Here is a 14,223-nt window from a genome sequence, read left to right on the forward strand (position 1 = left end):
CACACTTAAAGCTAAAGTGTGATGTACCTTTTGGAAAGTATACAACAAATTGTAATCGACAGCAGGTGGTTTGGATAGACGGAAAATCACTTTATTGAACACGCATAATATTGTGAGTATGGCAACTCAAAAGTCAAGTGGAGAAAGATAATACCTGTAGTTCACATGCATATAATTTATTCAGAGCAACCAACTTATAGTGCAGATTGATTTGCATTACTTATATATGTATATATAAATGTATATATATATATATATGTGTGTGTGTGTATATATGTATTTCGCCAAACTATGGGCTTGAGGCAAATTGGCAGAACGAGTGACATTAAAGCAAATATTTAAACAAAGTGTAAACTATCCACTTGACTTGGGTATTGTAAACAAATTGCATACAGTACAGTTTTCAAACAATACAGTCACACAATGATGCTAAGGGTAACAAGTAACAACAACAAAGCCGGGAGTGCTGAAAGTATTTGCGTAACTGCACACCTTAAAGCTTGCAAGCATTGTTTAAACTGCTTTCAGCCTTAAGTGACAAAACTACAGGTGCATTTTGTGCCATTTTTAACTGTCCTAATGGACTTTATAGGCAGCAAAAAAACGCCATTGCAAAGCTCGAGAAGACGGAAGTGTACGTTTGTAAACCTTTTAGTTTTAGTTAGTGGAACTCAAGTTTTGTTTTGTTTTTAAATGGCTCATTTTATTTTGGTTTTTCCTTCCTTTTTTGGCTCATGGAAATTCTGATTGGCTGGTAATTTTAGGCCACTAAGTTGGTATAATTTTTGTTTTAATTTTTTTTGTGTGAAAGTAGCCTCCAAAAAAATATTTCACATAGGATATCGATCAGTTGCTGCTAGGGTATTGTATTCAACACACACACGTCAGAAATTCATTGATTGGTGATTGTGTAGGGACCATAAATGTTTATGGCGGCCACATTCAACCATAGAAATTATGTCTTACAATAATTTCCTAAAGACACTATTTATCAGTTAAGAACTAAATATTTAAAATTACATATATACATGAGTGGCTTCATCCGAACTTTTTCCAGTTAAGAGAATTTTCTCTGCAAGATGTTTCTTTTGGTGTTGTTTTGAACGTTACAAACGACTCCATGACTAATAAGCTTATCCTAGGGGGAAAAAATCTCCACAAACATAACATTTTAAGTCCCAACGAGTTTGTTTCTTTTTCAAAGACCCTTACACTTATAAAAAAATATATAAATGCTTTTAATCTTATTTGCATAATTGACAAATACATCTTATGTGAAAAGCCCTAGCTAGTGTATTTTTATTTTATTCTATATCTATATTGTATACTGGTTCCTGTTTGAATTTTGTAATTTACTATAATAAAAGCCATAATTGCTGTGTTTGACACAGATGTTCAATATAAAAATAAAAAAAATCTATTTCCGAACGCGCCCCTTATATCAGGTGAACATGTCAGCAGCCAATAAGACTCCTTCCAACTCAACAGCCAATAGAAATCCTCTATGAGACGATCAAGTATGTGTTTGTTAGTAGGATGAGGATCTGCGAAGAGGTCTCACTCTTGTCAAGAACTTGTCCACTTTGTTGATTTGCATAGGTTCATCCAAAGAGTTTATCTAGCGAGAGTGACACGTTACGCCAAGGTGTTTCGCACTCTCCAACACAGCGGAGAGTTGCCTGTTACCCGAACGTCGTAGTTCCTCGGCGGGTTGCCTCCCTCCGACAGACCCGGTGACCTCCCCGGTGCTGCTGCAGCGCCCTGCCCCGGCTGACGCTGTCTCTTGGACCCAACTCTCGTCTGTCAGCCACGTTCGGACGCCTGGTCGGGCCTCCGTTTGTCCGGACGCCGCTAGTCGCTGCTAGCGGGGTGTTAGCCGGGCAGGCGTTAGCATGGCTGATGGAAAACGCAACCTGGTGGCCGAACACAGGACGAGGCAGGGACACTCTGAAAGTAAGAGAAGGTTGTGGGGGGTGGGGGGAGGCTTTTGGTGTTCCTTTAGGAGTCATATTAGTTGTAGGTAATTTTTGGGGATTTCTAGTGACTGAGTGGTTTTAGTTTGCAGTTCCAGTTGTTGGTGCAACATTTGTATAAATCCCTCAAACGTGACGTCATTGTGGTGCGAAAGTTAGTGAGCAGGAGAGAAAAAGGAAGTGACGTGATCAGGTGCTGACGTGGAGCAGGTACTGCTAGTTGTGTTCCTATGCGGGCGTGCCACGGAAGTGAAAGCAAGTTGGTGTCGTTGCTTTCCCAGTGCAAACATGCGCTGAGTCAATATTACTCTAAGGAGCCTTTTGTGATGCACTCACATCACATTTAAACTTTTTTTTTTTTTTTTTTAAACAAGGCCCCATTCATTCTAGCTCACACTACGCCACGTTTGACGACTCTTTCTGCTAGCACTAGACCGCCATTTTGACTTGTGACGTAATATGGGAATTGGCGATATGAAAAGGATGTAACAATAATTGTTAAGGAAGAAGTTAGAAAGTCACTGAAAAGCTTGAAAAATGGAAAGGCAATTGCTCCTGATCAGGGGCGGACTGGCCATCGAGAATTTCGGTAGTTTCCCGAACAGGTCGGTGCCGCCCCCTTTGTCGATAAATGTTAAGTGTGCTGGCCGTGTACAGCCGTTCCTGGCTGTGAATAACAGTGCCACCTGAATTTTAAATGGTTAAAGAGGTGGCAAGTCACAATAATTTATTACCAAAAGTAGCAACACTAATTTAACACACAACTAGAAACAACAACCCTATTACGCCCTATCTTTACAAAATTACACATATCCGGTATTTAAAAAAAAAAATAGTCACAAATAGGTGTGCACCTATTGATCGGCCACGATTTCCTTAGTTTTAGGGGATCGGCGGATCCCTTAAATATAAACCGATCTTTTCCACCGATCTCATCTCCCTCCTCAGAGGTCTGAACAAGTCAGCCACTGTCCTCTTCTGCTGTGATGACTAATAAGCTTTTCATTTTTATTTCAGAATACTACTTAATTTGCAGTTGAAACAGCCCGTTTGTATTATTTCACAGATATTGTTCAATGTTTTCAAAATAAATGAGATTGGAACTCTGAAGGTGTATGCTGCTTGTTATGAAAAAAATCGAGATCGGAAAAATCGGGATTGGCAGGTCAGATTTTTTAAAAGATCGGTGATCAGCCAGAAAATTGTGATCGGTGCACCCCTAGTCACAAATGTTCATTTTAACTGCAGCAAAGCTTTGCCGCTTCTTAATGGTCTGCTTACAAAGTTTGAGTGGGGTGGATTGGTATTATTGGCAATACTGAACTCAAGGTATCTGTAGCGATTCAATCGAATTCAAGTGCATGCAAACATAATGTTATGACTGGCCATAGTCTTTCAGCACAATAATTGTTTTGTTTTTTTGTGACGTTTTTTTCATGTGTTTGTCGCCGTTAGTCGATCGTGAAGTTTAATGCTTCCTCTTGAGATGCAGCATGGCATTTTCAAAGGGATCCTTCCAACATACTGAGCGTCAAAAGACGCAAAGTAGTGCCCCAGACTTTATGTGACTGGGTTTCAACTTTCAACAAGTAAAAAAAAAACAGGAAGTACCGTATTAATTGCCTAAATGTTGTTGACTCTACAAAGTTTGACAATTCGGCCTTGCGTGAACTGTGAAGTTTCTCAATGCTTGTTATCAACTGACGTTTGATCCCTTTTTGCCCATTTTAACTATTTGTGTTCTCTCATACCTGTTTTTTTTTTTTATGGTCACATTAGAATAAAGTGTAATTAGACATCCACTACATTAAGTGGCAGTGACGCTCCCATTGTCTGTGCGCACAGTCGGGCAGCATAACAGTAAGGGATAGCGCATTTAGCGGCAGCTGCATCTGTTGTGGCATCAGTTACGTCACTTCCGCTTATGGTGCGGCATCAGCCACCGCCTTTGCCTTTTTTCTGACGCCATTCAATTTGGTGCCACTGCCGTTACTCATTCCACGACATCGTGTGCGTTTGTAAACGGATAATTTTTTGGTTTGTGTTTACGAACGACGTGTTTTTTTGTTGTTGTCAATTTGCTAAACACTAAATCACAAGATGTCGCTGTTCCACTTGCTTCCGGCGCCACTGCATTTGGCATCATGCCATAATACATTTATATTGTTTTATTTCTTTATTAGAGATGTTGAATTGTCTCTGGGTGGTTGCCACAAAAAGAGCCAACTTGCTTCAATGTCCCTTTTGAACTTGGTCATATAATGGATAATTTATGTAATATTTCAAAGGTCACTTCCTTCACCTTATAAGTAAGCAAATACTTATTTGGAATACACTAGACCTTTTTCCATTTAATGGCCGTTATAAAACAGTTCCGATACGTCACAACATATGACAATATTCTTCTGAAACGGAGCATGGATTTTCTTGTTACCATTTTTACGTTATGTCAAGCAGAGATGACCAATCTCTGTCTCTAAAATATTGGGGAGAGAAAGAGGACGGGGCAATATAAAAGTATTTTTAAAAAGCATTTTAACACTAGTCGTTATTGCATCAAACAATTTGTACGCTAACTATGACAATATCAGTAGGACAAAATGCCAGTATGACACAATACAATGTTGGATTACAGGTATATATTTTTTTAAACAAAAAATATAAGAGTTACCTCCTGTAAACATCATTAGGCATATCATTTATCCATGAATTTAAGGCAAGTTGTAAAATCCTCTTGTTTATGTTTAACAAATTTAAAACATCATAAATCATGCTGTTTGCACTAAGTAGCGTTTCAAATGTTCTCCAATTTCGATACTGTAAATGTACAGGATCGTATGCTGACAAGGGCTTCTTGGAAGTAGTAATATGGCGGCCTCGCGGCTTCAAAAGTCCTGGCCTATATACAGATCAGTGGCTGTGTCACAATGGCGGACGAGCCGCCATTTTAGCATCTCGCTGGCATCGTTCCATATTTGGACCGGTCCAGGAAAGGAAGTGACGTACTTTCTCCCCTATGGCATAACCCCGACTTTCAAATTAACAACCAATCGTTTTATTTGAATGTGTGGGAGCAGAAAGGAATTACACATCTCCACCATCTCTTCTCAGATAATATGTTTATATCATATACATCCTTGCTCCAAAAAAACAAAATAAAAAACGGAAACTTTTTACATTATTTGCAAGTTAAAAGTATGATAAAGAAACAAATTCCAACACTCCAGGGTACGCTCCAACCGCCTGTTTTAGCTAAAGATATTACCAAGCTTTCTCCGACAACGACAAAAAAACTCTCAAAAATATATAAGTTACTTTCATATACTGATAAAACGTCTTTACCCATCTCAAAATGGGAAACAGACTTGTCTATAGCTCCGGAATCTGACTTTTGGATTCAAGTTTGTGAAAACGTTTTTAAAAGGACAAAACACACAAATTTACAACTTATCCAATATAAAATTATTCACAGAACATACATTACTCAATATATGATGAAGAAAATGGGACTCTCAGACTCCGACATTTGTCTCCAGTGTTTACAAAACACTACAGACACTTATTTTCATGCTTTATGGTTATGTACTCCGGTTATGTGTTTCTGGACTAAAGTCTTAGAAAAACTTTCCGCTGTCTTGGACTGTAGGATACCGTTATCTCCAAACTTGTGTTTGCTAGGTGACTTAACAACAATTGACTTACCACATAAACAATTTCAATCTATACTTGTAGCCCTTACTATCGCAAAAAAAAACAATTCTTGTTAACTGGAAAAATAAACAAACTTTGAATATCGACCAATGGTCTAACCTCCTCATAAATCATATTTTAATGGAAAAAATATCTGCCTCAAATAAGAACCAAATGTCAAAATTTAAAGAAACATGGTCTACGTATATAGAATTTTTTAACCTAAACTTGGCTCTTAATTCTGCCTGTTAGCGAGAGCCACAGCAGCGTTATAACTTGCACTGATGTTTCTGTATTTGGCAATTTGTAACTAATGGTTGTGTTTCTATAGTCAGGAACCCGGCTGCTGCCAGCGGGATCGAGCGGATTCGCCTCCGATGGGCACCAGGGGTTGATATTCGGATTCACGGCATGCCAGTGGGTTAATTCTGTGGGTGCTGTCCCCCCTGGCTGGGCGTGGGCGGGTCTGCCCCTCTGTTGGTTGCCGGGTGGCGGCTGCGTCTTGGCCGTTCCCTGGGTCTCTTGGGGGGTGCTGCGTTGCAGGGCTTTCCCTGGTGTCGGGGGCGGCGCCGTTCCGGCGACGCGGTTCGGGGCCTGTGGGCCGCCGGGGTGCCCGGTGGTTCCCTCTCCCCTCCCCCTTCCTCCCCCTTGCTGCCTCTCCCTCCTCGCCTCTCCCCGCCCGTCCTCCGCCTCCCTGTCCCTTCTCCCTCGTCACCCTTCCTCCTCCTCTCCCCCTCTCCTTGCGTCCCTGCCGCTGCCCCCTGCCCTTCTTGTCGTTTCCTTCCCCCCTCCCTTCCCCCTCCCCGGTACGCCTTCCTTCCCCTCCCCTGGGCCAGGGGCTCCATCCATGGCCCGGGTCTCGGTGCTACGAGGGCCGGCGGGGGTGGCTGGGGTTTGATGTCGTGCCCGCCCCGCTCCGATGGGCGTCCTGGCACCTCGGGCGGGACCCAGTATCCGGGGGGCGAGCCCTATCGCCCCGCCGGACGGGTCCCATATGCCCGCCGGGGTCCCGGTGGGGTGGGTGGGGGCTTGGTGGGCCGGTGCGCCTCCTGCCCCCGCCCGGTTGGGGAGGGCCCCGCTGGTCGCTCCTCTTAACTCATGGGGGATGGGGGGCGGGGGGTTGGGGGCCGGTGGGGTGCCTGGCGGGCCTGCAGTGCCCCGTCCTGCTGCGTTGGGTCGGGGGCGCGGGCCGTGTTGGGGCAGGGGGCGCTCCTGCTCCTGGGTTTGCTCTCTGGCCGGTGGCCCTGGCGGGGCCCGGGGGTCGTCCTTTGGCGCTGCCGCGGCCTGGGGGGCCCTGAGGTGTTGCGCTTGCTCTGTTCCGGCGCGGGTCAACGGCTCCCCTCTTTGGTGGAGATTTTCATGCATGCCAGATCCACCACATCAGCATCTATCGAAACTCAGACACAATCTGTTTCCTCCTCAGGTCATTGAATCGGTGGAGGCTGGTGTCTGTGGATCTCACTCGGCTTCGTCTGTCCTTCCTTCCTTTTCTCGGTCTCTTGAGGCCTCCCTGATTTTGTTTTTTGGATTTGTCGGGGTCTGGATGTTTCTTGGGTTGGGGAGGAGTTCTGGTGGGTGGTGTCTGGTCGGTGCTGGATTTCACCTTCCTTGGTTTCTTTGGTCCCCTCGGGTCTCGGCGGTGTTCGGTTTAGGTGAACGGTATGAGATTTTTTCTAATAGGTTTTTTGGTGAGCTAACAAATACACGCACGCACGCACGCACGCACGCACATACACATACTCACCCACACACACACAAAAAAAAAAATATATATATATATATATATATATATATATATATATATATATAAAAAATAAAGAGCAATGATGATGACATTTCCGAATGAACAATACTGAGCTCTTTATAAAAAAAAAGAAAAAAAAAAAAAGGAAGTGACGTACACAGATGCATATTTAGCCCATTTTGCAGTATATCGACCTTTTGCACGTGACGTCACAGCCCTCATGGGAACGCCCCCTCGGGGACGCTGAACGGCAAAAGAGCCACTTTCCCGCCTGTATTGTAACCATTGAATCTCGTACAGCGTAAAGTCCTTTATCTAATCCCTTATCTTATAAAATGGTCCTATCTTGCTTTGCGGTCGGTTGTACAGACAGACAAAGGAGTAAAACTACATAATGAATTCCGGCAAAGTCGGCGATTTGATTAACTTGGTAAAAATAGCATGCAACAAAAGGTAAGGGGCTGTTTTCAAACCAGCGATCTCCAACTAAAGTAAATAATGCGCTCGTTGAGTCCCAACTAAATGTGCAACTTTTAATTCCATGGCTCGATGGGCAATAATAACTTTTAATTTGTAAAATAACAGTCACTAAGTCGCTCCGGGTCACGTCCACTTTTTTTCAACAATCATTTCCTTCCGCCGTCCGTCATAGGGCAGTCACGTGATCACGTGACGTCGGTGCAAATGGTCAATAAAGATATATTTTACTATGTGTTTTTTTTTTTTTACAAGCTAGAAACGTATTGCTATAATATATATTAAAAACCATAGAGTTTAAAAGTAATATTTAAACAACAAATATACAGTACACCCCCCATTTGATTGAAAATTTTTTCATCCAACTCGACCCCTCCCCTCTCTGCTTTTCCTTACAACGAAGCAGTGCAGAGAGCGGAGCGTGTCATCCTCCTCAGTCCGTTCCCGGGGTATGTCTGTCTCGAGTAGTGAAATCAAGTGTTCCTTACTTACACCAGTATATGTGAAAAGTATTTCACCTTCTACCACTCAACACCAACACATTATTTTCATTACTAGTCTGCTTATTTGCTCCTCAATCATGTTGCTACTTCCTAATGAGGGAAACTTACGTGTGTAATATATTTGACGTGTTATGTGTTGCATTTAAAAGAAAATGTCAAAAACAAGTCCAAGGTCCACTTTTTGTTCAATCTCACTGTAAACCGTGTGGAGCTGGTTTACTCCAGAAACACGCATACTGTCGATGCGTATGTTGAGGAGCTGTTTGTATTAAAAAGAGTACCCATCCCAAGAAATGAGCGTTACGATATGTTTATATGTGAAGTACTTTCCTCCTTTGAATAACTTTTATTACATTCGGTTTACTCACTGACCTCCCATGCAATTTTTGGAGCCAGCAATAAAATGTGGTTATGCGCGCTTCGGGGCTTGATGACGAGGATTTCTTGACAGAAGCAATGTTTTGTGTTGTGTTTGTCTGCGTGTGTTGCTTTCGGCGTCAGTGTCAGTCAACCACAAGCTGAAGTACATAAGTCTGGCTGTGCTGGTGGTCCAGAATGCCTCACTCATCCTCAGCATCCAATACGTGCGCACGCTACCCGGCGAGAGATTCCTGGCCACGTCGGCCGTGGTCATGGCGGAGGTCCTCAAGGTTCTGGCGTGCCTTGTCATCATCCTGCTGCAGAAGAGATGTAAGTCTCAGGTTCCTTTTGATCACAATTATCGATGTTGCTAAAGTCGATGTAAACACAAATTACAGCTACACGCACTTCTATCAACAACAACAACAACTTTAGAAATGGTCTGCTCATTTCTGCCGAGTAATAAAACTAATGATGTCTCATGTTTCTTGTGTGCGCACATGTGCTCAGTCAACGTGAAGGAGGCAGCGTTGCTCCTGGTGGACACCATCTTCTTTCAATACAGGGACACGTTGAAGCTGGCTGTTCCGTCGCTCATCTACACGCTGCAGAACAACCTGCAGTACATCGCCGTCTCCAACTTGCCCGCCGCCACCTACCAGGTCACTATATGAAGACAAACGCAAAGCTTGCCCTGACTGATAATGGCAGCAGTTTAACCCTCGGCCCTCGTTGGACTTGACCCCGCATTCAGCTTGTTCTTGGCCGTTTTTGGCAATGTACAGACACAATTCATAGTGTTTAATTCATTAATTAATGTTGCTCCTTTTACAGCTTAGTTTTAGCATACGTCCTGGATAGGTGTATAAAATAAATAGCCATTCATTTTTGTTTTAAGTTTGAACCCGTCAAATGCCAATTGGTTTTCACATTGCGCATATTGTAAAACTTTTTTTTAAAGAAATTTGTAGATATTCTCAGGTATGCCTTTACTACAGTATTTGCAAAGATATATATATATATATATATATATATATATATATATATAAATTAAGCTTTTCGAATTTCTGGAATTTGCCAACCCTCGTAGTGAGTGAGTCATCTATGCCAGGGGTGGTTCCCAACATCCGCAGGCCTGTTTTAAAAGATAGTGAGACCTATTGTTAGTTATTCAATTAAACCACTAGGTGGCGCTAAGGACTACACACTGGGGCTGAAAAAATTAAATAAGTGATATCCAGTGGCCAGAAAAAAATCCCAATCAAACTATGGTTGTACTTAGAGCTACAATATAAAAGGGAAGTCAAGTCAAAAGTGTTCTTTGCAATAATATATTATATGTGGCTCCACTAGTGTAAACACGGCATTCTGATTAATATTGTGTTTGTGGAATATGAACTCTGTGGCAAAATCCACCCAATTTTATCCATCTCAGGGTGTGGACATTTTGTCTTCAAAGTTTTATAATTGCCTTTAATTGTCACAAGATGGCAGCAAAATGCCAGAAGATGGCAAGATGGATTTTATGTTGTTTTCAGGTTTTGGCCCCGAACCCAAAATTGAGTCAAGTTATTTAATGAATAACGTAGGATAGATGCACATTTCAATTCATATGCAAGTAAATTGCATCAGGAGGTTGGTCACAAAATGGATTAAACTTCTATCACAATTATTTTTTTCCCAAGAAAATAGTTGCAGGAGTGAAGTCATATTTATTCCCAAAACCAAAAGAATCACTTGTAAACTAACAAGAATTACAGCATGTTTGTTTGAGCTAAACTGTTTTGTACTTCTGTGGAGGTGGGGGGGGGGGTCATATTTTCTCAAAAATTAAAATACTGTATTTTAATGGATCGCTCTTTGTATTACAAAAATAGAAATTGTATTTTTTTTCTCTCGCGCTGGTGATGATTGTGACTGCGGTGTTTGGTTCTCAGGTGACGTACCAACTGAAGATCCTGACCACAGCGCTCTTCAGCGTGCTGATGCTGAAGAAGTCTCTGTCCAAAGTGCAGTGGTTCTCACTACTGCTGCTCTTCATCGGTGTTGCAATTGTGCAGGTAGGCCACCTGCGCACCTCCAACCTCATTTTATGATATATATATATATAACTGTGTCAATATATTGTTCCCTCAAAATACAACCATTAATCTGGCAACAAAAGTGAGTACACCCCTAAGTGAAAATGTCCAAAATGAGCGCAGTGATTTTCCCTCTCCGGTGTCATGTGACTTGTTGGTGTTACAAGTTCCCAGGTGTGTTACATTTGGTATTACAGCTCTCACACTACCTCTGAAATTTCAACATGGCACCTAATGGCAAAAAAAATCTGTTGCTTAGCAGTTTAAACGGGACAAATTCCACTCAGGACATGCCCTCTTCACCACGTGTGTCCGCTCCATTGGTCTGCAGGTGCAGCAGGGCGGCAGCAAGGGGACGGAGAAAGACGATCAGAACTATGCGGTCGGCCTGGCGGCCGTGGTCGTCAGCTGCCTGTCGTCGGGATTCGCCGGCGTCTACTTTGAGAAGATCCTGAAGGGGAGCTCGGCGTCGGTGTGGGTGCGCAACGTGCAGCTGGGCATCTTCGGCACGGCGCTGGGCACGTTGGCGCTGTGCTGGAACGACGGCGCCGCCGTGTCTCGCCGCGGCTTCTTCGCGGGCTACACGTCCATGGTGTGGTGCGTCATCTTCAACCAGGCGTTCGGCGGCCTCCTGGTGGCCGTGGTGGTCAAGTACGCCGACAACATCCTCAAAGGCTTTGCCACCTCCTTCTCCATCATCGTCTCCACCGTCATGTCCGTCTACCTGTTCGCTTTCCGCGTGGACCCGCTGTTTGCCGCCGGCGCCGGGCTGGTCATCGGCGCCGTCTACATGTACAGCCTCCCTAAATCGTCACCCAACCTCAATTCGTCTCCCGCCGCGCCGAGAACTGAGGACGGCGTCAAGATGGAGGCCTTTCAGACAAAGTCAGTGGTGGTCAAGTGACCCTTCAAACCCCTCCCCAACCTCCTTGTCTCTCATTGGCTGTGTTCAAAATCACTCACATATTCCCTACTCCTTTATGTCTACACTGTTTCAGATAGGGACCAAGCCATAAAAAGCCAAAAATGTGCGAGTAACACCTCCCCAAAGAAGATTATAGTTGTGTATAATGCCACAAGATGGCTTAACTAAAGCTTAACTGGCAATTTGAGGAATTTACTCCGTTGAAAGTTGTCTCTTCATGCAGTCGGGGAAAATGTGAGCATTTTGGATCACAGCCTCGCACTTCCTGTCTGCTTGTGACCTTTCCCACCTAACACACTAACTGGCCGCACAAAGCACACGGGAGGCCGAGAAGCAGCCTTAAATAGAGGGGCCTTATTGATCACTGATTTTTCCTGATCTTTTATGCACCACGCGCACGCCAATTATTGAAGGCTTGATTATCGGTAGAAGTGTGTTCGGAGGACTGAGTGCAGATCGCCTGCGGACTGCAGACTGGTGCCTTTTTCTTCTCGTCTGGACCCGAGCCATACCGTTGGGTCACGTGACCCGTGGCAGCATTATCCGCTCATATCACAGCCACCTTAATTAACTGGTAGCTGGCAGCTGTCCACGTGAAATATTCGTCGTCGTGTCCATGCATCTGCCAAGAACGGCAGCGCGGTGGCGCAGTGGGCTACTTGACGCCCTGCTCTAAATTGTTCAGAGGTCGGATTGTGGGTTGTTTGTTAATGTGTGTCCTGACATTGACTGGTGACAAATCCAGGGTGGACCCCCGGCTCCAGTTCATCCGGCTCCAGCTCATCCGGCTCCAGCTCATCCGGGACCCAAATGAGGACATAAAAATGGATGCATCGATAAAACACTCCTTTATTTTCCTACAATATATTTCTATCAAGTGAATGCAAGAAGGTTAAAAAAAAAAATCTAAATGGTGTCATCAATGGGATTTTTGTTTTTATGTATGATTTGTATTTAATGCAAGTTTGGGATTAAGTGTATGGGTTAAAAGAAACAACAACTTGTAGGGCTGGGCGATATGGCCTAAAAATACAATCTCCCAATTTGACCCCCCCCCCCCCCCAAACAAAAATCCATTTACCGATTTGTATCTGTTTCAAATGTATAGTCTTGTAACTGCATGGATCCAATCAGTCTCCACCACCCTCATAAATTGTACAGGTGAGGCAAGGTGAATTGGCATTGATGACTTGGTTGCGCGTACCTCACACACTGTCCTTTCTTCTCGGCAGCCATATTGTCAGTGCTTCTTTTTTTTTTATGTAAGTTTTTTTGTTGTGATTTTTTTTTTACCCAACAACCTGATGAATAATCTGTAGTGAACGTTGAAATCGATCAATCGCCCAGCCCTAGCAGCAGGTTGGTTGCGCCATTAAATTAATCATGTTGATTTCTGAACAAAAGTAACATGTTTGTTTCATGAGTGACAGACACCAGAGCAAAATTCCAAATTGACAAACTGATGCCACCACCTGCGGGTTCTTCGGGGAGTTGTGCGTGAAGATGAACATTTGGCAATGTTGAATGCCGCTGTGGGAATTGGTATCGGTGAATTTGTACTCGATTGACTTGTATGTGTATATATAAAGCAAGAATGTTGATTGCAACACCGTTTCCGCTATTGTTGTTACTTGTGGTGGAAGTCAAGAATGTATTGTTGTTTTCCTGATTACTTACTTACTTACTTACTAATATGTATTAACACATTCTGTATATTGATACCATAAGAGAGAGTGAAGGAAGAATTAACGTGCATGCATGAGCTTCTGATGATTGCTCAAAGACAAAATAAAATAAAACTTCCTGGGGCAGATCAATTTTGGTATTCTTCTAACCGTGAACCTCTTCTTCTGTTCTGTCTCCGTCGTGCAGGTGCGACAGGAAGCAGAAAGGATCTTGAGAAGCAACCCGTCACACACGAGACAGCACCCTCTCGTGGTCTTTTGAAGGACCTGTCAAATCTTTCCTTTTCACTTTGTATTTCCCATGACTGAATATTTAGCACCGCCATTTCAAAGGTAAATTAAAAGTAGTATTTTGTTACATGACTGCGTGTTGATGCAGATGTGTTTGTATGACAATTCCGAGCTTACGTCACAAATCAAAATGGTGGCCAACCTATTTTGAATTCAAAATGTGATGAAATGTCGTTTGTCAACTGTAATAATTTGCCTGGTTTGTATGCCAGTCACAGGCAAAAGCAACGCCCTTTGTTTTCAACGTTTTCAACATGTAAAAACAGCATTTGCCTTCCGTAAATATCATAAATGCCCGGATGTTCGGAATTGTCAGTATAGTGACCCAACGGGATGCTATCATGTTCCCGTTCGCTTTGACTGACATTTGAACCCCATTCCTCATCATGTCCAGAGTTTTCACCCTTTTCTCTTCGTGTTTATGATAAATACTCTAACTGTAACTAACATTTCCCGTCATTCTAAAAAAGAAAAAGAAAAAACGACCCCTTACA

At 43.3% G+C, this 14,223-nt stretch overlaps 1 protein-coding gene across 2 annotated transcripts; it reads left to right on the forward strand.

The window, feature by feature from the left end:
• Positions 1–1,570: 1,570 nt before the first annotated feature.
• On the forward strand, positions 1,571–13,798 carry slc35a2 (solute carrier family 35 member 2). Of its 2 annotated transcripts, XM_086067956.1 has the most exons (8): positions 1,571–1,953; positions 5,995–6,080; positions 8,291–8,333; positions 8,889–9,077; positions 9,258–9,409; positions 10,685–10,807; positions 11,160–11,713; positions 13,626–13,798. In XM_086067956.1, exons 1-8 carry the CDS (start codon positions 1,893–1,895, stop codon positions 13,651–13,653), a joined length of 1,236 nt encoding a protein of 411 aa, XP_085924082.1. In that variant the 5' UTR covers positions 1,571–1,892; the 3' UTR covers positions 13,654–13,798. The 2 variants fall into 2 exon arrangements, with proteins under 2 accessions (XP_085924082.1, XP_085924083.1); XM_086067957.1 differs by lacking the exons at positions 5,995–6,080; positions 8,291–8,333 and having other exon boundaries at positions 1,588–1,953.
• The last annotated feature ends 425 nt before the right edge of the window (positions 13,799–14,223 follow it).

The sequence above is a fragment of the Leptonotus elevatus genome, chromosome 2 (genome assembly GCF_054856555.1).
Source record: "Leptonotus elevatus isolate MCC_2025b chromosome 2, RoL_Lele_1.0, whole genome shotgun sequence".
Taxonomy (NCBI): Eukaryota; Metazoa; Chordata; class Actinopteri; order Syngnathiformes; family Syngnathidae; genus Leptonotus; species Leptonotus elevatus.